The sequence below is a fragment of the Pseudopipra pipra genome, chromosome 8 (genome assembly GCF_036250125.1).
Source record: "Pseudopipra pipra isolate bDixPip1 chromosome 8, bDixPip1.hap1, whole genome shotgun sequence".
Classification (NCBI taxonomy): domain Eukaryota; kingdom Metazoa; phylum Chordata; class Aves; order Passeriformes; family Pipridae; genus Pseudopipra; species Pseudopipra pipra.
The window spans coordinates 13,392,003-13,416,617 of NC_087556.1; the positions used below are offsets into that span (position 1 = coordinate 13,392,003).

General features: G+C 36.6%; 2 protein-coding genes across 4 annotated transcripts in view; one reads left to right on the forward strand and one right to left on the reverse strand.

The window, feature by feature from the left end:
- RPS24 (ribosomal protein S24) overlaps positions 1-24,615 on the reverse strand; it is a 229,759-nt gene that overhangs the window by 132,907 nt on the left and 72,237 nt on the right. The window lies entirely within an intron of this gene.
- DLG5 (discs large MAGUK scaffold protein 5) overlaps positions 1-24,615 on the forward strand; it is a 106,384-nt gene that overhangs the window by 75,374 nt on the left and 6,395 nt on the right. The window contains exons 12-31 of one of the 3 annotated variants that reach the window (XM_064662577.1): positions 546-673; positions 1,317-1,492; positions 2,006-2,109; positions 2,839-2,931; positions 3,827-4,846; positions 7,787-7,925; positions 9,758-9,905; positions 10,425-10,546; positions 11,567-11,656; positions 12,926-13,094; positions 16,114-16,191; positions 16,852-17,014; positions 17,907-18,040; positions 18,596-18,760; positions 19,130-19,313; positions 20,259-20,407; positions 20,703-20,873; positions 22,596-22,792; positions 23,508-23,651; positions 23,848-23,975. In XM_064662577.1, the coding sequence (XP_064518647.1) occupies positions 546-673; positions 1,317-1,492; positions 2,006-2,109; positions 2,839-2,931; positions 3,827-4,846; positions 7,787-7,925; positions 9,758-9,905; positions 10,425-10,546; positions 11,567-11,656; positions 12,926-13,094; positions 16,114-16,191; positions 16,852-17,014; positions 17,907-18,040; positions 18,596-18,760; positions 19,130-19,313; positions 20,259-20,407; positions 20,703-20,873; positions 22,596-22,792; positions 23,508-23,651; positions 23,848-23,975 (3,702 nt within the window). The remainder of the gene's footprint in view (positions 1-545; positions 674-1,316; positions 1,493-2,005; positions 2,110-2,838; positions 2,932-3,826; positions 4,847-7,786; positions 7,926-9,757; positions 9,906-10,424; positions 10,547-11,566; positions 11,657-12,925; positions 13,095-16,113; positions 16,192-16,851; positions 17,015-17,906; positions 18,041-18,595; positions 18,761-19,129; positions 19,314-20,258; positions 20,408-20,702; positions 20,874-22,595; positions 22,793-23,507; positions 23,652-23,847; positions 23,976-24,615) is intronic. The other 2 variants (XM_064662578.1, XM_064662579.1) reach the window with 2 other exon arrangements.

Sequence of the window (24,615 nt, forward strand, 5' to 3'; positions counted from 1 at the left end):
GATCTGTTTTGGGTCAGGCTTGGTAGAATATCACCTCTAAATCTGTATTTAGAAATGGTCTCCCTTAATGTTAGAGCTTTCTTTTCTGTTTACTTCTAGTCTGTAGCCATATCAAAGCAGAGGTCTGTCAGAGTTCATCACTAAGACTGCTGTTTCCTTACCTTTGCAATTGTTTTTTCCCCAAGTAGTGCCCATTCTTGGGGAACATGTCCTTATTCTCTCATTTCACAACTGTCATCAACCTTAAAGCAGGTTGAGTCTGAACGTGCTTTCTCACATGCTCTTCTGCTTTTCTGTTCTTCTTGGGTGAAATTACCCTTCTGTATTATTTCAGCCTTAATCTGAGAGAGAAGGATCATTCTAGTGCCAGAGAATGCCTAATAACTAATGGAATTGGGAGCTTATATATTTATGTACAAAAAATAAAAACTTGCCTAGTACAGGAACACTGTAAATATAAATGCATAGTGCAAACATGCAGTAATGCCTCTTGCTAACTGACAATATTTGCCAGTGCAGTTGAATCACTTGTTAATATTTATTAGGATGACATGGACTTGAAAGCACTTGGTTTTGATGTGGCAGAAGGTGTGAACGAGCCATACCTCCCTGGAGACTGTGGGATCTTCGTTACCAAAGTAGACAAAGGAAGCATTGCTGATGGTCGGTTAAGGTGGGATTTGACTTTGGAAGATACCTGTCTTTTGTTGGTCATAATAAACTAAGTTCTTTTTTTTTGTCACTGATCACGTGTATATTGTTCTTGTTAGTTGGGAAATCACACTGAGAAGACCAGTGCCTAAAAGCATTACAGAAATTAAACACTGTTTGACTCAGCACTTAAAACTCAACAGAATTTGAAATGTTCTTTTGTTTCACTGTGTCCCACCTACTCCCTTATTATGTCCTCAAGCTTAGATCTGTTTATTTAAATTTTGGGAAAGACATGAGAGTAAATTATTGAGGGAGAGCTAGAGGAAAGGAGAGCAGAGCAAGGGCTCATTTAAACCCATCTCCTGTTCTTAGTGTTGATAGAAGGTTTTTAGTAACTGGCCTCAGTCCACAGAGTTGCTTTTAAATAAGAAGTAGTCATTAGTGATTTGAGGATATATTTTTCCAAGTGAAGCGCAGACTAGAAGTCCTGGTTTTCATTTGGCTGCTGCTTAATGCTTTTTCAGGAATGTAGAACTCCAGATAATGAAGGATTAGTTTATTGAGATCAGCCCTATTACATGCCTTTTTCATGGAATGTTTTTCATGTGCTGTGTCCAGCAAAGTGTGCTTACAACACCGACCTGCTTATTTTTATCTACCAGAGTGAATGATTGGTTGCTGAAGATAAATGATGTGGATCTTACTAATAAGGATAAAAAGCAAGTTATAAAAGCTGTTCTGAATGGAGGAGGTGTTATTAATATGGTGGTTCGAAGAAGGAAGTCATTAGGTGGGCGAGTGATAACACCTCTTCACATCAATGTTTCCGGACATAAAGGTAATGGCTGTAAAGGGTTGTTCAACAAACATGATACATGTTTGTTGAACCAGAAATGGCTTGACATAAAGGTACATGTTCTCAAAGCCTTTGCTTAAACCCCACTTAAACTGTTATGGCCTCCTAGATAGGGATTTCATTATTTTATGGGATTTTTTTAACAAACTAAGAATGCTATTATTGGTGATAGCTTTAGTCTGTAAGTATAGCTTTTCTTTTTATTCTTTGGTGGGTTTAGGTTTTTAATATTTCATTCTCGTTAGCGGCCTGTTTGGAGTGTTGCTGGGAGTATAAACAAGACTGTTAAACCCAGTCACCCATTTGATTATATTAAATTTTGGGATATTCAAAATCCCTGCTTTCCCCCTCTGTGTTATTTCTTTAAAAGGGTTTTCAGAAATTGAAATTCAGGTGATTTGGTAGTCATGTTTATTTCTTGTGCAGGCAGGTTAGATGTGCCATGTGAGCAAGATATTTGAATCGCAGGAGTAAATTCTTCTTTGTGATTTTCAGATAGTGGGGTCAGTCTAGAAAATGGAGTATTTGTTGCTGCTGTTGTGCCTGGAAGCCCAGCTGCCAAAGAGGGTTCCCTTACTGTGGGAGATAGAATAATTGCTGTAAGTCTTAAGAATGCATTTGCCTTTTCTTATTTTTATTTATTTTGAAGTGTTATCATTGATGCTAATCTTTAAAATGCTAAACGTTCCAATCAGTTTTTTACTTTTGCAATATTAAGCCCTTTTTGTAAGTTCACAAAGTATTTATTCTAAATTAATGTTTTTGTATGCTGAGTTATTAACATAATCTGTGGGTTATCTGTTGTGCTTAGTTCATATGACAACTTTTGACAGAAGCACTAACTCTTCACACTTGGCTTATATGTAATGATATTTGCGATTGTTATATTGTCCAGGAGAGGTCTGTTCCAAAAAAGGCATCCCTTGATTGGATGAAAGGTTTCTTGTCTTCTAAATTTTTCTGTCACAGATGTCATCTGTTCTGGGGAGGAAGTCTGTCCCTTTGTGCATTTGCAGCCTTAGCTGACCAGTGTGATTTATTAATTCCCAGTGAAACGTGAGGTGGTTACGGTCTGTGTACAACTGCACAGGGGCTGCTGCAGTGAACAAGTGTTTTTACACCATGTCCCTGGGAGGAATAGCAAACTGTAGTTACAAGTTTACCATTCTCCACTCATTTAGGAAGTGGGAAAAAAGGTCAACCAGACTTAAGTCAGGTAAACATATAAAACTAGTGTTTTCCCTGTCTCAGAGATATTCTACGTTAAGATCCTGCCCACCTGTTACCTTTGATTTACAGATGTCTGTTGTGGGTTTCTTTGTGTTTAGATCAATGGCATTGCACTAGATAATAAGTCGCTTACTGAATGTGAAGCTTTGCTACGGAACTGTAGGGATTCCCTTACCCTGTCACTGATGAAGGTGAGTAGGAGAAGCTAAATTTGCAAAATTTTCTTGAATTTATATGGAATTACTTTAATTGTTCAGGGAAGAGTATATGAAAAAAAAGAATACATCAACATGGGAAAGTCTCTGGTAAAAATAAGACCACCTGGATGCATTTCATTGATGGTACAGTCACTCAACAGTTATTTCCAAAGTAAGGCTCTTGTGGCATCTAGTAGGAAATGAGACTAACTTAATCTTCTTTCCCATTTGTTTGCTGGTCACATGAAATGACTGCTACCTCAATTGCTTGCTGCTTCTTGGTTTTTGCTTCAAAACTGCAGTGTTTTTGTACATGAAACATAAACTGCCTCCTGACTAAAGAATGTTAACTTTTACTTAGGAGAGAGTTGTGCAGAAAACTAAACTTAAGCTGTCATGAAGATTAAGTACAGGGCTTTTTTTTTTCAGGCTTATTTCTATAGAAGTATTATTCTGTTTTGCTTATTGCATGTAGAATCTTGTTATACTGGGCCTGTCACATGGCCTTTGAGAGTGATCATTTCAGATCTAGAGAGTTTGAGGTTTTAAGAAAGTAAAAAGATGAAATGTTTGAAAGTAAATTGGCAGTGAAAGATGTCTTATTATCATCACTTATTAGAGGTAGAAGTAGAATGCAGGTCCCTTCACTTTCAGTCAGTACTTCTGCTGCCATGTTGAGTTGTCCTGAAAAAGTTACAAAAAGTTTCTAGCCACATTTTCTGAAGTTCTGTGCTTTGAATTGTAAGACATTATTAAACCTTTCCAACTGTGTCTATACATGTCTTAGTGTATATTCAAGTATAGGTAAATCAAGAAGGTTAGGATATGACTCATACTAAACAGAAATCAGCCAAAATAATAAAGTGATGACACATGTTTTTTGTTTTAGGTTTTCCCTCAGAGTTCATCTTGGAGTGGTCAAAATATATTTGAAAATTTGAAGGATTCAGAAAAAATATCAAACTGTAGGGTTCATGCATCAGAGATACAAGCCCAAAACAAAAGAAATCTGAAGCTCAACAGCTCAACCCAGACTGACATTTTCAATCCAGACATCATGGACGGCAAGAAGGACCAGAGTGATCAGGGCAGCACTTCCTTTTGTGATCACAAACCTTTCCCTAATAACACATTACGAGTAGACTCTCGTAGGAACACAGTGCACAGTTGCCATAGTAATTCAGAACACAGTCTCAGCTCCTTCAGCCCGGAGACATATGGGGACCAAGGCTATGGAGCTGTTGACTTGGACAGCAGGAGACTGCCTTATGAACCCACAGGAACTGACTGTGTGATGGTTGAGACAGCATTTGACAAAGGACATGGAACTAAGCATAGTGGTGGTACCTGGCCAAAAGTCATGGTTAATATCTCAGCAACAGAAACAGAAAAGTTCTCTGTGTACAAAAAGCCAAAACAAAGAAAATCTATCTTTGACCCTGATACTTTCAAAAGGCCACCAACTCCTCCCAAACTGGAGTACCTTTCCCCTAATCAGGTGACAGGCCACTCACCTCAGCCGTCAAAAGCTGAAGTGGCTTCAACTCCTCCAACTCCTCCTAAGAGAAGTGACTCCATCAAATTTAAACATAAACAGCAGGCAAGCTCTGCATCAGAGTCTACAGTTACAACTGGATCGCCACCCACCAGCCCAGCCACTGCCCAAGCTCCAGTTTCCTTGGCACTTAAACAGGACTCTGCTGCTCTCAAGGGGCACAGCAGGAATGCTGGGCATTATTATCGGGAGGAGGGAATTGACTGCGCTCATTTGTCTTCGAGGAAATCCTGTGAAGATGACATTGGCTTTCAGAGAGTTGAAGAGCCAGAGATTAAAAGACCAAGGCCAAAATCGGCTCCTGCTCTGAGGCATAAAATGACCCCTGTGCCCATTCCTAATCCTGCCCTTCAGGTAGAAGCTTGATCTATTGAAGCACAAAACTAGAAACCTTGAAGTGTATTTTCAGTGTGGTTTTGGAAGCCCAGTTACGTGCCAGAGCCAGAGAAGCATAGCCTGCCCTCAGAATCCAGGTCCTCTGAGCTGAGGCTCAGTTGGCACTTGGCAGTATCTCAAAATACAAAACCAGTTTATGGAGTTGCAGTATTTAACAGGCAGTGGTGACCACCAAACAGAATTAGAGAGTTCTGCTTAGCAGCCACATCTTGGATTTTAATGCCATTTGTTGGAAGATCTGGGCTCTCTTGTATGTTTTTGACAACCTGAAAAAATGTAAATAAAAATACAAAGCATCAGCCTTAGAAAAACTGAAAATAGGGCCTCTGAAGTTTTACAAAAGTCAGATTGGTTGCGCAGCTCACTGTACAATTTAATGGAAGGAGGTGTACCATTCATAGTGTTGGTTTTTTGTAAGTCTTTCTATGTGTGTAAATAATTTTGTACATCTTACCTGAAATCTATAGGGTGTTAGGCACATTACACTAAAAAGATGAATTGTTTATGAGGATATGATATAATAATATAGTTCAAAATCAGCATATAATTTGTTAGAATAAACAGCTGTGCTGAGAAGATGGTGGGTCATGTCTTGACAGAGTAGATGGATGAAAAATTTTTTGATTCTGGGAAGAAGAACCTATTTAAATGACTTCATTGTCTAAAGTAACATGATCAATAACATTGTTTCAGGTCTACTGCCTCAGATTTGCTCAGGTGGCAGATAGAGACTCTTTTTTCTTTCCCAACTCAAAACTGACATTTATAAAAGTGTTATTTTTGTTTCTATGTAATAACATCATAATTATTTAGGATTTCGTATTCATTGCCCATACTTGTTTATACCTGAATAATCCCACCTGTTCACGGAACTTTAGAAGCAATACAGACAGCAGAGCTGAATTAGAAGCAGTACAGGGTTTGGAGCTATATTCTGCACATTTTTTAGGGAAAAAAGAGAGCTTTAAGACTCTATGTAAGCGCTGCTCAGCAAAAATGAAAACGTAGCTGTATTACCAACACTGTTACCAGCACAATCCAAAATGGTCCATACTAGCTACTATGCAGAAAATGAACTTTTTCTCAGCCAAAACCAGCACAACAAATGACAGAAAAGCATAAATGTTTAATGTTGTAGCTCAAATCAGCAGATTTATTTTGAGTAGGTCTGACATGCAATAGGGCTAAGAGAAAGGTCACAAGTTTTCATCAAGAACTGCACTGGAAAAAGTGAAAAAGAGCATATTCTAATGTCATGTTTTAGCACATATATAACAGCAAAACAAGATCAAGATATTGAACACATTTGAAGATGGGATGTTTGTTTTATGTGGAATATCAAGTTGATCCATTAGCAGTGATTGTCCCATGCTTCATTGTAGTGCATTGTCATGAGCATATGCACTCCCCTGGTTATAATTGTAGTAATATTTCTGTTGTGAGTAAAGAGTTTCCAACTGTGAAAAGGGCGCAGGTGGAGACTTATGCCTAAGAGATTTGTTAGCTGGAACAGAGGGTTGGTTTTGGCAGTCACTGTTTAAGAGACAAGAAAGGATATACAGGGACATATTGTGGTTGCTCCCACGTGGTGCCCAAGCGATGTTACAGATGTCAAGTTGGTGCTGATTTGAGCTAAAGAAGAAAATTGTATAATAGAATTACAAAGTGATGATTTTTTTTCTTTAAGGTTACTTACTGTATTAGTTAATCTTTTTTCTAGAGTTAAATTAGGAGTAAGTTCTACAAAATTTTTTTATTCTTCTTTCCTTAATTTCTCCCCTGTCTGCCCAGAAAGTAGTTAGAGCTTTGTAACTCTAAAATTGTTGACTGAAGAGCACAAGTGATATTGTGCCTCAAAATGTGGACATAACTCACTCTGAAAATTTTTTTCTGGTGGAATTGTCCTTGTGCATTGCAACTACATTGGGCTGTTGTGACAGTAGGGTCCAATCAGCATGTACTCACTCCCGAAGTAGTATCTATAATACCAAAATACAGTGTAGTTGAATTTATAGCCATATTGGATGTTGTCAGTTTCCTTAGTTGTGTATATACACAGTTAATTTTGTGTACTTTGATAAGCTGATAAATTTGAGTGAACTTTAATCCCTGAATAGTAGGTGGTACAATTACTAGTACAGCTGTGGACATGATCAAGTACTGGTGTGCCAAGAAGGCACCTCTGCCTTTTAGAGTCTTTGTGCTCTCACTAACTCTTCATTTGATTAAAATACTGCTATCATTAAAACTGTAAGTATCTTTTCACTAATTATTTTTCACTTTATTACATACTCCAATCTAATATTTTATGTTGTACATTTGAAATGTGTAAACTCCATGTGCTGAGCCCTGCACTTGCAGCTCTCTAACATCACAGTCAATATCATGTTTCTTAATTCACCAATGTCTACTTGTTACATGCAGAAGTTGTGATGGTTCCAAAACCTGAATTGCTTGTTGAAGAGAGGTTGCTCCACATGTATCTGGATCTACAGGCTTAGAGGAAAACACTTTCTAGCTTGATAGACAGATCTTTTTAGCAAACACTTGCAGTAGTAGTGGCTGAAATAACAATTGAAATGTCCTGTGAAAGCATTGTTTTAAAGGAGAAATGTATCTAAATGCTGGGTGTTCTACTGAAGGAAAATATATCAGTTAAGTTGCAAATATTGGCCTAAAATGATTACAAAACAATAAAAAAGAATAACAAAGCAGGATGGAGGAAAAATGAGTAGAAGGGAGCAGCATCATTGAAAGACAGAGGTGTAAGAAGCACTGTGGTGGCACATTCTGGAACAGATGCTAGAAAGTTTGATGTTGCTTGCTGCCTTCACAGTTTTGCCATTTTATTCTTCTGAATCTCCAACTTCCTGTAATCAAATTTCTCTGATCTTGTAGGCACAGAAATATGCTCCAGCTAGTGAGGAACATCTGTCTCCAGAGCTACAGGAGTGGGCACCGTATTCACCAAAACGTTCTGCAAGGCACAGTGATGGCTTCGTGCCTGCTACCTTATACACTGGCAGCATGTCAGCAGGTGAGTGGCACAACTCCTAAGTACTTCCTAGGAATGCCCCAAGAGACTTGTCTGTATTGGAGATTTTTTGTTGTAAAGAAGAAACATAACTCACAAAACATATTTCCATGGTCTGTTGTAGTCTGAACGTGGCCTGCTCAGCTTTTGGACTGTAAAGAAGTGAAACCTGTTTAAGAACCACTAAGGCAGCTGTGTTTCATCAGTTTCTGTGCAGAGAAGTTTTGAATACATTAGTGGAGAAAAAGGTGTAGCCTGTCCATTAGGGAGACAAGTAAGATTTCCAGTGTTTTTGAAAGTGAACAGTAAATGCAGGTGTCCTAGGCTTTAGCTGCTTAATTTCTGAAATACTTCCAAGGAAAAAGATCTGATATTCAGGAAGTGCAACATATTAAGTTCTGCCTATTGGAAATCAAATACTTGGGGGTATCTGAAGTTGAGTGCCCAAACTGGTTGTGATCTTAATTAAAGGTTAAATGCGAGTGTGCTTGCGATGCTGAGATGCTGAAGAGGGCTCACAAGCAGTTATATATATATACATTTATAAAAAAATAAAAAATATATAAAAATATATATATATCAGTATAATCAGGTGGAACAGAAAACAGCATATTGTCTCAGTTGATCCAACAGTTGTTGGTATTGAAGTTCATGTCAATAGGTTTAGAATTGGCACAGACTAAACTGAGTGCTAGAGGAGGTAATTAGGTTATCATATGCTAGTTACTTTGAAATAGTCAAGAAGTGTTTGGTAAATCGTTCAGTCTTTAGTGTCTAATCTTAGATTCCAGTTTTCAGCAGTTGTATTATTAATCTTGAATTTCAAATGAAAACAATATTCATTTTTATGAGTGTACTCTCCATTCTAGTAAAGCCCTAAACTCCTGCAAGTTCCAGAAATTATGGAAGATTTTATTCTTAGTGGAGACCATGAAGGTAATTGGTGTATCTGGAACAAAGGATAGTCTCAAACCATGGTGTACCAGTCAGTTCAGAATGTAAAGACATGCTCGAGAGTAGCTCAGATGAAGAAACTTTTGCTCTACTTGGATTTCTTTTACTCGTTTCTCTCATTTTCTCTCTCTGTTAATGATATTAGAAAAAGTATTTAAAAGTATTATTTCTAATCTTTTAGTTAACCTTTATCTTGGTATGATACCTTTGCACAATAACTGAGTAAAGTCAAATCTACATTAGACAATATGAGTCTGTCTTGAAATGAGAAAAAGTTTTTGCTATTGTATTCTGTGCTACCTAATCAATTAGGTGGAAATTTTAAGATAGACTTTGGTTGAGTACTGAAGGATGAGGGTACTTAAAAGAACAGTTTAAGTTTCATAAATAAATACTGAAATACTATAATTTCAAGTCACACTAGAACTAGGAGTCATTGGGGCAACAAAAGAGAAGAACCAGAATAATTTTAGCTGCAGTCAGTTCAAGTACCAAATAAAAACTTGTGTGCCAGTCAGATGACTATTCAAAGAGAAATGCAGAATTTTTGTTGCTGTATAAAAAACTTCCATACTTGAAATCAGAGAAAATCTTTTATTTACCAGTGCATATTAAAATGATATGCAGTGATTGGCTTCATTTTTGGTAATATAATCCACTTTATTCCTGCCTCATTACAAAATTATAAACCAGATTTTAAACATGCATAAATTATCTAAAAGGTGTCCTATGGTACTTAATAACTTATTTGTACAGCAATGTTTTTATTTGTCATACACATACATGTTAGAATACATAATTATAAAAACATTTAGGTATATTTTAAATCTGTAGTTTATATGCCAATAATGTTGGTAAGAATGTGCTTTTGTCATCTTAAGCAGGGACAGTACCAAGAAGCTTAGCACCGTGCCCTGCAGTGACTGCTGTCATGAGAAATCCAATCTATACTGCCTGGAGCCATAGAGTTCACACCAGCAATTGCCCATCAGTTGCCAGCCAGATATGTCATCAGCATCTGCATCCCAGGTGTTTTGAAATTTATATCTCCCTAACATTTTGTTTTCATTAGGATGAAATTGCTTCTGGTAGTTTGATACAGTGAAGATTGAAACATGCTGCTGCTGTGTGTTATTTTGATCCAGGGTTCTCAAAACCATTATTGCGTATAGGTGGTGTGGCAGTTGCTTTCATGTTTTTCAGTAACTGATGGATTAGGTTTCACTGTGTCCTACTGACTGATACTGACAAAGTTTTTTAATTAAATGAAGAAATTAATTTTTTTAATTGACTAATTTCTAATATTTTTTCTTGTCCTTGCCAAAACAAATAAACCTTTCCCCCTTTTTATAGTACTTTACACTATTTTTCCTCTGACTTCTCTAAATTCATAAAATGATGGGACAATGGGGAAGCGGGAAGGAGAGAAGCATTTGTTTTATTCAGTAGCATGGGGCTAACCAAAATTTTTTGTTGGCCAGTTGCTGTTTGCTGCAGTTCTTTGCCCAGTTCTAACTGTTGCCCTATTGTCCTTTTCTTTTGATGTAGTTCCCAGCATCAAGGTCGCCTGAGTTTGGACCTAAGTCATAAACACTCCAATGACTACTCTGAAAATTCACGTACAAGAGCATCTCATGGCTCAAATTCATTACCATCTAGTGCCAGACTTGGTAACTAGCTTTTCTGTTTAATTTCCTGTGGGACTCCTATATATTGGAGACAAATAATAAATGGAAAATTCATTAAGTGCCCATGTTGTGGGATTGTCATAGCTAGCAAAGCTTAAAGGCTTCCTGTGTTCCTTTTCTTCATTTTTTGTGAGTTTATGACTAAAAGTGTTCCCCAGAAGTAGCTGTGTTTAATCAGTTCTTTACAGTGTCTTTGAAATGCTCTATGTGTGTGAATGATTCTCCTTTCTGTGCCTGTTACTCTTTGAAAGTACCCTTAGAGAGAAGGGAGGCACAGCCAGAGGTTGAGGCTCAGTGAGGTGGAGGGAAGAAAAGGAGAGAGCCCTCTGAACAAAAACTCGAGGATGACTAATGACCTAATGTAAACTGTATTGTTTGAAGATAAGTTATGCTTATGTTTAGTTGATTGACCTGTAAAATTGTTTATGCCTAGCCTAATGATACCAAAGCAAGTGCATGCTTTGTGGCAGTGATATTTTAACACTTTCGATTTATTTAAATTTTAAATTATGTAATAACTGGGGGTTTTGTGCATGTTTGTGTTCCCTGTATTCCATCAGTGGTTGGCAGTTGCATCTGAATAGAGCATGGTAGCTTTGTAACCACAGCAAAAAGGGGCATAATGGTTTGCAACCAGTATCAATGATTATGTGGTCATCCAAGCAGAATGTAATCAGAATAATTAAATGCCTTTTGCAAAGTCCCATGGATTCTTAGTAAACAGAGATAGATCTTGCTTGGACTTCAAGTTAAGTTTCATTTGATAGGAAAATGCTCAGTATATTTTTTCATACAGTGCATATATACTATATAGCTGCATGTGCTCTGTTTATACTGACTGTGTAATCAAGATAATTCACTAGAAAGATGATATTCACAATTACGACTTGATCATTCAAAAGCCATTTTAATGCTCATTGAAGAAGTAGAATCTAAATGTACTTTTTTGTTTGTAGTTGCTTTTACTTCTATCATTGTAATGTTTCCTTGTTTTAAAAATAGGTTCTTCAAGTAACTTGCAATACAGAACAGAAAGAATTAAGATCCCTTTAACACCAAGATATCCAAGGTCCATGATGGGCTCTGACAGAGGTGAATTATTTCATAAATAATTTTAGTGACACTGTTTTCTGTATTACCAATACAAAGTCTTTGCAGTTGTTAAATCAGATGGCACTGAAATCTAAAATGACAGTTTTATTAAGGTTTCACAATCTGCATTTTGCCACAGAAATGTTAAAAAAAAACAAAAAAAAACTTTCTAATGAAAGTTGTTTTTTCTGTTAGTTGACTAGAGTACATGGCACACTAAGTAAAAGTGCAGACAAAAAGTAAGAGTAAGCATTGCTTACTCTTAGGTATGAGTATGTTTTATAGTTGTACTTTCTTCTAGAATGATGCCTTGAAAGTTTTAACAGTGAAATGACCTGCATTTTTTCATTCTTTAAGTATATTATTTTCTTACTATTACATCACTGATTGTAAATTATATTTTGAAATGCAGTGAAAATATTTCAGTACTTCACTCAAAACTGCTTGGTGGAGACTATTTAAAGACATGATACAAACAGTGGTTGGAGTGCTGTAGAATTAAGGGTTTGCTGACAAGCAATTGGCAACTCCTCACTGCCATGACTGCTCAAATGTTCTGTAGCCTTAAAGTACTGTATGCAGTGCTTTTCCTAACTGGGCAAGTATAATTCTTAAAAATGGCTTTCATTTGTGGTTATTAATTTGAGGTTTATTTTCTCTCGCTTTTCAGAGGAAGCAAACTGTTTGTGTCAGGGCATTTGTTCAGTAGATTACTTAGGGAGGGTACAACCAGGGTAAGGATGCAAAATCATGTCAAGCTGGTTTGAAATTTCAGAGCTTTCCTGTCTCTGTGTATGATTCATGCTGGATGCTGGGGTTCTGTTATTTTTTTGAATAATATATCTCCTATGAAAAGGGAAGAGCTGCACATAAATATTTTATTTGAAAATAAACCTACATATTAAATTTTTATTTTACTTCTCCTTTCCTGTTTTTTTATTATTTTTCTTTAACTTTGCCTTGCTAAGTCTTTTCAGACATGCTTATGGTGTAGCTTGTCTGTAACCTTGTCTCCTGTTGAGAATGGCAGTAGTTGTATGCACACTTAGGGAGGACAGATTTAACATGTAGTCATGAAGGACAGTAAATTTGCACTGTCTGAAATTAGTTACCTGGTCTCCCTAAGCTCCTTGCATGACTAATAGAACTAGTGAACAGTCAGTCCTCTTTCTTGTCTCACATGGGTGTGGTGTGTTTCACTGTGTCTGTGTAGATCTGCAAACAGTGACAGATACAGGATACTAAAACTCCAATGTTGACTTTTCTTAGGCTCCTTGTCACACTCTGAATGTAGCAGTCCCAGCTTGATAACTCCTCCCCAGTCACCTCTTAACTTGGAAACATCTTCCTTCGCCAGCAGCCAGTCTCAGAACTCTCTTTCTACACTACCTAGGATTTCCATTAGCCCAGTATCTATTGGAGAACGTAGGAAAGATAGGTAAGGTCCCTGCCTTTTTTGTTTTTAATACAAATGTATCTGAGGAAATTTTGTGTGTTTATTAAGCTGAAGGAATGTGAAAATTTAATTTAAATTACAAATATGTAGGTGCAGAGGTACGTCTCAGGTCCTGTTTGTCAATGTTTTTATTTTCTTTACGAAGTATTAAGAGAACTTTTTGTGGATTTTTAAAATAAGTGATTTCATAAAGGTTTTGTTTCTTCTGTGTCTAAATTGAAATACACTCCTTCAGCTGAACTACCTCAGATGTTTATAGCCTTGTTCTGTGCTCCGGAAATCTAAACAAAATTAAGACTTAGTAATATCTGATAACTAAATATCAGGTGCCTTAGCATTGCGGAATATGTGCTCTAACCACTGTGCCTTGATTCAATATAGCCAGATAACATGAAAAATTAAGGACGTAACTGTGGAAGAACATATCCACCTGTACAGATGCAATTTTACTATCTTGACTGATCCCTTTGGCTGTACCTGGACCACTGCTAGTAGCAGCATTAAATAGATGTGTAACTGCCTGCAGAATTTGAATCTGACTTGATAGTTTTCTTAAAAACATGTGCTTTGTGTTTTAACGACTGCCTGTATCTCATGGTGAGCCTTTTCAAGATACATTGTTTATGGTATCAGTCTTGGACATCTGTTTTCATTTTATCATGATCTGGCTAAACTGAATATATGAAAGTCTGTTCAAATTCAAAACATAGAACAGTAAGATACAAATTTGGATCAGGTATTTATTTACAATGAGGCAGCTGAATGCCATTCCAGCAGTATAAAGGAGCTATGATGTGTTGGAATAGATTACATTTATGTGGACTTGAAGACCCCATTGTATACTTAATTTATGTAAAAGCACTGACCATAAAAAATGTGAATGATAAAGTAGTAAGGATATTCTGTATTCTGACTTTTCTGGTAGTAATAAAAAGTTATCCACAAAACGCTATATGAAACTTTTGTCTTGTTTAAAGAATTTGTGATTAAGTTATTGTAGTAATTCTAGAATGTCTTATGTACAAAGGAAAGTGTTTCTTTGAAAGGAAATGTAAAGAGGTTTTTGTGAATTTTCATTCTTTCTTACTTCAGTGTGACTTTTTTACTACATATGCTCAGTGTGTTCTTGTATAAATGTTCCTCTAATTTTCACTTGCAAATTCAAAGTCAGATGTCTTTTCTCTTTTACATGACTGATGATTAGTGTTCAGCTGAACAAGCTGGGGTTTTGACACCCCTATATCTTTGTGTCTTTGAGCACAAGATACATCTTCTGGTCTCTGGGAAATAACAAATTTCTATTAATGTTGATCAGATGATTGAAGTTCCAGGTTCCAGCCCCATTGCTCTTGCCGTGCTTATGTACAAACCATACTCTAGATTGACTTTGTGAAAAGAGTATACTTCTAAGGTTTACTTGTGGGTTTAAAAAAAAAACCAAACAAACCAAACCAAAAAAACTAACAAACACCAAGTGTTCTTAATTTAGGAAAGTAGGTACTTAAATCTATCCTAAGACAATGTCTGAAGATGCCTACATAGTATTTTAAATGGGTTTTTTTGTCTTATAATCTTTCCATTCCCCACAAAATACAAATAACTCACTTGGCCTTTCCCCAGATAAAATTAATAATAATACAGATTAAAAAAATAAGTCAATATTTCTGTTTGTCCTGTTGATTTTAATTTAAATGAAAATTAAAAGTTCTGATCAATTAAGACTTTTGCTCTAATCAGCGTTTAGTGATTCTGGCAGACAGTCTGAATATTATAGAAAAGTGTGCTTCACTTGATTTTAATAACACTACTTATCAAGTAAGACACCTTTTTAATGTTATCATTATTTTTTTCTTTATTATTGATTCTCTACTACATGCATAGTTATCTTTCATTTTGTATTTACTGGTATTCTAAAATAGGATCCTATGTAATTTGTATCGTTTTGATTCCTTCTTATTCCAATCCAAAGCAAACAAGCTGAGGATGGGTGGGGTAGATGGAAGAGCAGAAAGGTACAATAAACAAAATCCAGAAAGATGTAATTTTAGTTTTTAATGAGATAGTGTGCCTTGATAAGTTTTGTGACATTAAGAATCTTCATATAACATCATGGCTTACATGCTCATAATGAGTGAAAAAAAATAAAGTTCATAAATTCTCGTTTTCTGTGAGTTATTGGAGTTTAACTAATTTAGGCTACAAGCAAAAAATATGAGCTTCAGCAATAAGTAAATCTTATCTTCACTACATTGATAGACAGGTGCTGAGGGCATTACCTGTAACAGTGATGTAAGATGACTGTGTCAAAGAGTTACATTTGTGTCAGCAAACAGTCTTTATCATATCTGCGTTCATAAGCTGGGAAACTATTATTAAGGCTACCAGATGGATACCTTCAAAGACTGTGGCAACATGCATAATTATGAAACAATGTCCCCTTCACTCTGCCCCCAGCCCCACATCCTATTCTTCCCAAAAATACATTTCCTCAGCCTGGATCACATTAGTGGAAGTGAATAAAGTCCAGTTAACTTTTCTGGTCTCTGAACAGCACAATAAAATAGTTTAGGCAGTTGGCACAATTTAGAGAATGTCTATGATATAATGAAATGTTAGGAAAGAAAATATTCAAATTAATGTATGTCAAATGCATTATAGTGGTACTAAAATAAAAAATACACCACACATGATGCCCAAGCTGTTTCATTCACAGTGAACTCAATTGTTAATATCTGGTGATGCCTCTTGCTGTGTAGACGTTATTAAGTTTATAGTAGTATAAACCAGGACTTTTTAGAAGGCTACTGTTTCTTTATAAATGGCATGAATGGACCAGCCCTGTTTGTACAGGTGGATACATCCCAAATATGGGGGGAGGAAAGAGGACTGTATCCGAGTTTTCTTTTGTATAAGCCATTTTCTTATTATACTTACTAGTGTCTTACTGCTGTTTGTCTTGTTCTAAGTGTTCTTGTCTTCTCAAATCTTCTACATCTTTCAGATATCTGTTCCGTAATAGGTCTTTTCTGAGAATCCCTGTGGCTCCTAGGCCTAGGTTCTCATCACTAAGGAGTTTGAGGTTGGCCTGATCTAAGGTTGTCCTTCTCGAGCAGTATTGCGCACTTTGTGCTTTTTTTACATGTTTGGATAATTGCCCTGAGGAGAATTTGCATGGTAATTGTAATGCTACCATGCAAACTGCTGTCTTAATGGCTTGAGTTTGCAACTGCTTAATTTTCATTACTAATTTATGTTTTCCAGCTTACAAATACGAAATATGATATTTGTGCATTGTTGTCCTTTGGTTTACCACCTTATTATTCATTATGTTTATTTTCACTGGCAATGAAGACTCCCAACATTTTTATTTGTAACATACCTTTCTGGAATATGGTTTGTAAATGACATATTATATACAGTGTTTCAATTATTTTCATATAATATGCATTTGGAAGCTTTTTTCCTGCCAACTTCATGACCATACGATTTGTAATTCATATTTACCATAATTTTTAGAGCAGTCATGTACCTGGTATACATTTACTTCTGCCACTGTACATTGCATGGTGTTAAAGGAATGCATTTAAGACATTTGACAATAGTGGTTTTTTTAAGTACCTGTTTAAACCTATTTTACTATTACAGTTCAGACAGACATAAAGTATTGCATGTACTTGGACATTTGTGATGGTTCGAGTGCAACTGTTTCCAAATCACTTTTAACTATCTTCTCTAAAAGGCCCTACATGGAAGAGCCACGTCATGTTAAAGTGCAGAAGGGTTCTGAGCCACTAGGAATTTCCATTGTGAGCGGAGAAAATGGTGGAATATTTGTCTCTAAAGTAACAGGTGGGAGCATTGCCCATCAAGCTGGCCTTGAGTATGGTGATCAGTTACTAGAGGTAATTGTTTGCTTACTATTCCTATGGCTTAATGAATCAGTTGTTATAACTGCAGCCATAACTGTCTTTCCCAAAACATCATGTTGTGAAAGCTTGTGCGCTGTGAGATGTAGAGAACAGTACTCTCTATTGTAAAGTTCCATAACTGTGATTGTTGTGACTTTTTTCAGGCTTTATCATAAAAATACTGGCTTTTGATGGTAGATCTACATTCCATTTTATATAGATGTAATTAATTTTTAAGCAAGCTAGTTTCAATACTTAAAACAATATAGTCTCAACACCATACTCTGCCTGGTAAGGTGAGTAAATATTCCAGCAACTGGCTTTTACTGAGTTTCATGCTGCTGTTGCTGTGCCATATACTTAGCTGAGACACCCAATTTAGAAGTTACTCAGGTAGGCTCAGTCATGTTGTTGCCTAGGGTATTAGATAAACACATGGAGTAGCATCTTGTAAAGTACAGAGCTGCTTTGTAAATGTTAGATCATGTTAAAGCATCTTCTATTGCACAGTGTGTTTATGATGCTAAAATAGACCTGAGTAGATCTGAATTTATCTTTAAATTCTGAATTTACTCAGAGTTGTGATCTGAATCAACTTCTGTTTAATCAGTGATATCAAATTATAGCACAACTCAGAATACATGTCTTTTAACAATGCAAAGATTGTTAAACTCATGGTCAGGTTACCAAACATTTTAAAATTATTGTGATTCCTTCCAAGCAGTAAACTCTAGGAATCATAATATAGCTACGTTTTCATTGTCCTATTTATTCCTGTGGAAATAAGTCAGCATTTAGACATGTAACTAATTAGAACACTGAAAGAATGATTTTGCTAGTTTTCATTAGAAAGCTTGACATCCTGGCTTGTGCAATTTTTCCATAGTTTAATGGAATAAATTTGAGGAATGCTACAGAGCAACAGGCTCGACTAATCATTGGACAGCAGTGTGACACCATCACTATTCTGGCTCAGTACAACCCACATATGTATCAGCTTGGCAATCATTCACGATCAAGGTAAGGCTGCCTAGACTTGGAAAAAAGACAGCTCTCCTGTCCATGCAATTATTTAGCTAGTCGCCAACTTCTGTACATGTAATATGTTTGCAAACGTGAGCACGTTTCTGGTGATGAGAAATGTAATTGCTCAGAAAAATAATGTGTGAATATGTGCCTGTCAAAAACAAAAGAAAAATGCTCGATGCATCTAACTATATTTTCTCTTTTATTTGGGCATAATCCTTAAATATACTAAACTGAAACCCAGGATGACTTCTTCCTTGAATTGTGACGTTGTAGTACTTGAAATCTTTTTTATTCTTTTTTTCATAACTGGAATTTCCATAAGCTAATTAGAGAAGGCATATGACCTAGTGAAATTACCCATCCTATTTTGATGCATGATTACACTTCGAAACAGAGCTTTATCTTTCTCTTAGACTTAGAGTGGCATGCTGGTTTGGGTTTTTTCACCCTTAATTTAAAATTGATTTACAGCCAAATTAAAAATTGAGTGGAAAATATTTGGCATTAGCCCACCAGTCTTTTATTCTGTCTTTTTTCCCCTCACAGTTCTCGCCTAGAACCTGTGAGTAATCATTCCACCCCCCAAGGCAGTGGAGCTGCAACACCTGACAATCATTCCGTAATCGATACTGTGAGTGAACAGGATGAAGGAACAATGACACCGCCATCCAAACAAACCACTCCAACTACAAGTCCTCGAAATTCCTTAAGGTAGAGAGCCAAACTTTTGTCTTAAAGGAAAATAAGTGGTCAGAGTGGATGTGGAGGGTATTAAAAAACAAAGTTTACTTTTGTGAATGCTGTGTCTGGTTGAAATAAGCCAGCAGGCAAGTTAAGTAGACCCCAGGATAAAAGTACATGTTTTCAGGCAGTTTCTGAAAGATGGGATCTGTTAGTGAAGAAAGTTTACTACAAGAATGGTTTAGTTGAAACGGTGATGTTTGTCACGTAAGATTGTGTCTGTAGGTGACCTATTCTGAATAATATTTATGTAAATATATATTATTCAGATGACTAGTTGATTGTATGCAATGCAAATTTTTAAGTTCTAGTATACATGTTATTTCTTTCTGTCACAAGGGGCCCTGTGGACACAAACAAAAGGACTCCTGAACCTAGAACTGTTGTTGTTAAAAAATCCCAAGTCGATCTTGGGATCCAGATATGTGGTGGAAACCTGTATGGAATATTTGTCTCAGATGTAGATGATGATAGCCCAGCAAAAGGACCTGATGGACTAGTCTTGGGTGACATGATCCTTGAGGTAAGCTCTTAAGAAAAGTGTGCAGCATACTGACAAAGTGACTGGGATAGTCTAAAGAGGGAGGTACCAAGTGCTGTGCTGTCCCACAGTGGGAAATGTTCTGTGAATCTTTAGTTCCTGCCACAAAATCTGGGTAAGAATGATGAGAATGTATAACCCACATTTTGGCTGCAACACATGAGAAGCAGATGATGTGGACCTGGAGAATTGTCACTGTTGATGGCACAAGATGCCTGAAAGTTTGAAGGACTCACATATGACCACTTGGAATTATAAACATCTCCCTTCATCTAAATAGGAATCTTTGAATCCAATTGCTGTACATAGGGAAAGGCAAGGATATGAAAGATATTGCAAAACAGAGAATAATAATAATCTTATTACTGTGAAATTCTAATGAGACTTTAGGGAAAACCTATCATATCATGTGTCTTTGACTCTGCTTTCTGCATCTGAATATTTATTTACTTGTCAGGACCACTAAGATGATAAACACATATGTATTTATGAGCTTTTCAGATGCAACTGAGTACTGAGACTCTCCCATTGCACCTCTACTACTGAGATGGAGATTTTGCTTTGTGATCATGTTTATGACTTCCTTCAGACCACTTGCTTTTCCTAAAAATATTAAGTTTTTTTCAGTGTGAATTTTATGATTTTCAGCTTACACTTGGAAAACTTTTTCAAGAAGTGCAGGCACTCTCACTGTGCATGTCTGCTGTGTGCACTTCAGTTTTTGTTTTCCAATGTAATGTCTCAGTCTCCTGCTATAGACATCTTAAGGTGCAAACTGTACTAGAGTTAAGTGACAAGATTTACTTGTATATAGAGCCTACCAGTGAGAAAAATGAAGTAATTTTGCGTGTTTTTCAAGCTCACCTGGTTTTATTGCTTGTTAAGATACAATTTCACACCCAGGGGTTTCTGTTTTGTGTTTTGCAGTATGGGTCCATTGATATGCGAAATAAAACAGCAGAGGAAGCTTATCTTGAAATGTTGAAGCCTGGAGAAAACATCAAAATAAAGACTCAATACAGAATAGAAGAGTTTAATAAAATAAAAGAGCTTCCTGGAGATGGATTCTACATCAGGTATTTGAGCATGACTAGTAATGACAGCATAAGGCTGTTAGCATGGTGTGCTGACCACCACGAGATAGGTGGTACATCAGTTCTGCCACATTTTTTAAAATTTGAAGTTTACCAATTTGTCCTAACTAGGACACGATCTGTCTTATAGTAAGACTGTATGTTTTGCTGTAAACTTGTTTGTTCTTGAAATGTAGATTGTGCCACTGATCTGTTAACCTTTCAAAAAAGGTATGTGTGTTCTTCCCTTGAGTTGATGGAGTCCGGTTGTAGAGCCTATTTATGTCTTCCTTTCCAGAGCACTTTATGACCGTCTGGCAGAGGTGGAACAGGATTTAAGCTTTAAAAAGGATGACATTTTGTATGTGGATGATACTCTACCACAGGGAAATTTTGGTTGCTGGATGGCTTGGCAGCTAGACGAGAATGCTCAGAAGCTGGAAAGAGGACAGATTCCAAGTAAATATATGTAAGTGACCTTGGTTACAGTATTTATCTTTAAAAAGTATTTGTCTTTAAAAGTCCGACTAGAGAGATGTGATTTAAAATACTTGTTTGCTTTTGTTCTTTCTGGGAGATAGTAGTTCTTAGATGTCACTTTAAGTATGCATATTTTAATAACATTGAATTAAATATATTACTCTATCAAGTTGTTTTAAATAGTAAACTAGTAATGGCAATGTCCTGGGGCACATCAGGCAAAGCATCACCAGCCGGTCAAGGGAGAGGATTGTCCTGCTCTGTTCTGCACTGGGGCAGCCTCACCTTGAATATTGTGGCAGTTTTGGGCATCACAATATAAGAAAGATATTAAGCTCTTAGAGAGCGTTCAAAGGAGGGCAACGAAGATGGTGAAGGGCCTTGAGGGGAAGCCATATGAGGAGCAGCTGAAGGCACTTGGTCTGTTTAGCCTGGAGAAGAGGAGGCTGAGGGGAGACCTCATTGCAGTCACAACTTCTCATGAGAGGAAGAGAAGGGACAGACACTGATCTCTTCATTCTCATTACCAGTGACAGGATTTGAGGAAGTGGTATGAAGCTGAGTTGGAGGAGGTTTGGGTTGGATATTAGGAGAAGGAGGTTTAGGTTGGGCACTGGTACAGGCTCCCCAGAGAAGTGGTCACAGCACCAAGCCTGACTGAGTTCAAGAAGCATTTGGACAATACTCTCAGGTACATGGTGTCATACTTGGGGTGTCCTGTGCAGGGCCAGGAGCTGGACTCAATGATCCTGATGGGTCCCTTCCAACTCATCATATTCTCTGATACTATGATTCTGTGATTCAGTCTAGTGATAGATAATACCGATAACAAACATGAGAGTAACCACAGCAAAAATATCCTTGAATCTAAGGTTGGTTATCACTGTCATTCTTGGGAAACATCAGTGTTTTTAGTTATGTGTGGACAACAATGTTGGTATAAGACTATGTACCCACTGCAGTCTCGTGGTGTTGATATAGCAGTTAGGAGGATGTGGTAACTGATTTTACATTGTTACTGAAATCAGTTGTTATCACCTAGTCAATTTTTTTTTTTTTTTTAAGAATACTGGTTTTCTGGTTTCCTTTTCTTCTAGTAGTCTTCTCTCCATGTCATAATGCAATATTCATCCTGACTTTGGGATATTCCATCTATGTGGAATGTGTGGAAGTACAATATATACATACAGACACATACACATCATTGATAGGCTTGTTCCCAGAAGATGGGTGGTAAAACCAACTGCACTATGCATGTTATGTGGCCAAAATATTTGTGATGATATAAAATCAGACTGCACGAAACTGTTATTTTGTATTGCTAATGAGTTATTTGTGAGGATGAGCATAACATGCAGCTTCACAGAAACAATGGGATCTTCACTTCTCTGTGAGGCTGCCTTTATTGGCAAATAGGTGCATACTACCACTTCTACCCTTGAGAATTTTGCCCTACCTGTATCAGAGTGATCACCCTCTTTGCCATTCTGCTATTTACAAGAATTCTGAGGAAATTGTGGCAGTGTGAAGTTTTCAGAAGCTTTTTATTTGGTTTATGTTATCGTTTGTTTTGGATTGAGTTTCTATGATGATACTCAGGCCAAGGCTTGAGAGAAGCATTTCAAGTATGTCCCAAAAGCAGCAGTGATACTGTCAAAAAAATTTAAAAAGATAAGTTTAAATACCATCCATTTGGTCTGTCTCATTGTAGGATGGATCAGGAATTCTACAGGAGACACAGCATGTCTGAGGCTAAAGATGAAAACAGTTCATCTAAGACATTGTCAGCAGCAGCACGGAGGTCATTCTTCAGAAGAAAGCATAAACACAAGCGAAGCGGTTCCAAAGATGGAAAAGATTTACTGGCTCTTGATACAATCAGTACAGACTCAATTCCCTTCTTGGATGGCAAGTACCTTTGTTACACTTGGGAGGCAGTTCCTTTCCTTCTCTTTCATTTTTAATCAACTGCAGCACAACACAACAAATAATGTTACTTTCTGGTTGCTCTGAGTACAAATGGTGATTATTACTTTTAATAACATGTTTTTTTCTATTAAATTACGAGCCAGAGTGTTTCAAATTAATTTTTTGGTAGTTTATTCCTAGACCTATTGGCATACTATTTCATTTGGAGAGGGAGATTCTTTTTGAAGCGTAGTTTTGATCTTCCTTTCAATTATTTTATTTCTGTCCAGGTTGCTTAGTCTAGAGAGAAATCCTGCACATCACTCAAAAAAATCTACACTTCTATTTCTTCACTCCTTTACAAAAATCATGTTGATTGCAATGCTTACGTCATTTTAAGAGCTCGACAAGTCAAGCCAGAGACACCAAATATTGTGTATTGTTTACACTTTCCAGGATGATTGGTTTTAGTCTGTATGAAGGTGGGGAGTTCAATTTTTCTAATGGAACACCAGGTTCAATTAGAAAAATGTCTATTTTAAGCCATTAAGTGGAAAAATTGCAATAATAACTGAACACTTTTTGTACTTGTTAAGGCCTTTAGCCCTTGCAAGGGAGATGTTCTCGTAATTACTTTTAGGGTGCTTCTGCTTATTTGAGGAATTCCAGGAAAATAATTTATACTTCTACAAGTAAATCTCTTCTGTGTGTGTAGATTCTGCAAGTTTGGCATATCAGCGTGTTCAGAAAGTGGACTGTACTTCTCCTAGGCCTGTCCTTATTCTAGGACCTTTACTTGATGCTGTGAAAGACATGTTGGTCAAAGAATCGCCAGGAAAGTTTTGCAGATGTCCTCTTGGTAAGTATGCAAATATAACCAATTTATTCATGCCTGGAATACATGACAGTAACCTCTATATAAATTAACTAAATGATAAAACCAAAATGGATAAAACTCCCAAGAATCTGAATTTGCAGACAGTGTTTTTTCTTAGCTTTGTTCTGTGCCTAAGGAATAGTAATGAAGGTGGATCTCTTTTGGTTCTATGAAACAGAGGTTATGAAAGCTTCCCAGCAAGCCATTGAACGAGGTGTGAAGGACTGTCTGTTTATTGATTATAAACGGAGGAGTGGACATTTTGATGTGACAACTGTAGCCTCAATAAAAGAGATAACAGAAAAGGTGAGTCAATTTTAATGCTGTAGTTCTTTGTACAGTTTACAATATGAAGTCAGACTATGTTGGGGGGTAGAAATTAACTTATTATTGCCATCCATTAAGACATTTAGGGAATTCTTCCCCAGGCAGCTGAATAAAATAAAACTTACCTCACTTTGGCATGTAACTGTTTAAAGATTATTTTATGCAAACTCACCTTTATAGAAACTAGAAATGTCCACATTTTTCTACAGTATTATTTAATAAAGTTAGAAATCAATGTCTTAAATTCCACCCTCTACCCTTGCCAAACAAGGATTTAATTTTTTTTTAACTATTCAGTTTAATGCAGTTGTATAGAAATAAACATCCTAATAATCCTGGAGACAGGTATTACCTAAAGTCTGCACATTCCTTACAGTTTTCAATCAAACCACACAGAAAGTCCTATTAACACTTGTGTTTGCTTATGATTTTTGGAAGAGAAAATTAATAGGAGTGTTTAAACTTGACAAAATGTATATTGCATATATTTCAGTTTTAGTTTTCATTTCATTAGTTCTTCAAGTACTTTTTTTTCTATCAATGCATGCTTTTGGTATTATGAATGGAATTTCTTGCAGTTTTTTCATCTTCTGTCTTTTGTTATAAATCCTTTGGGTAC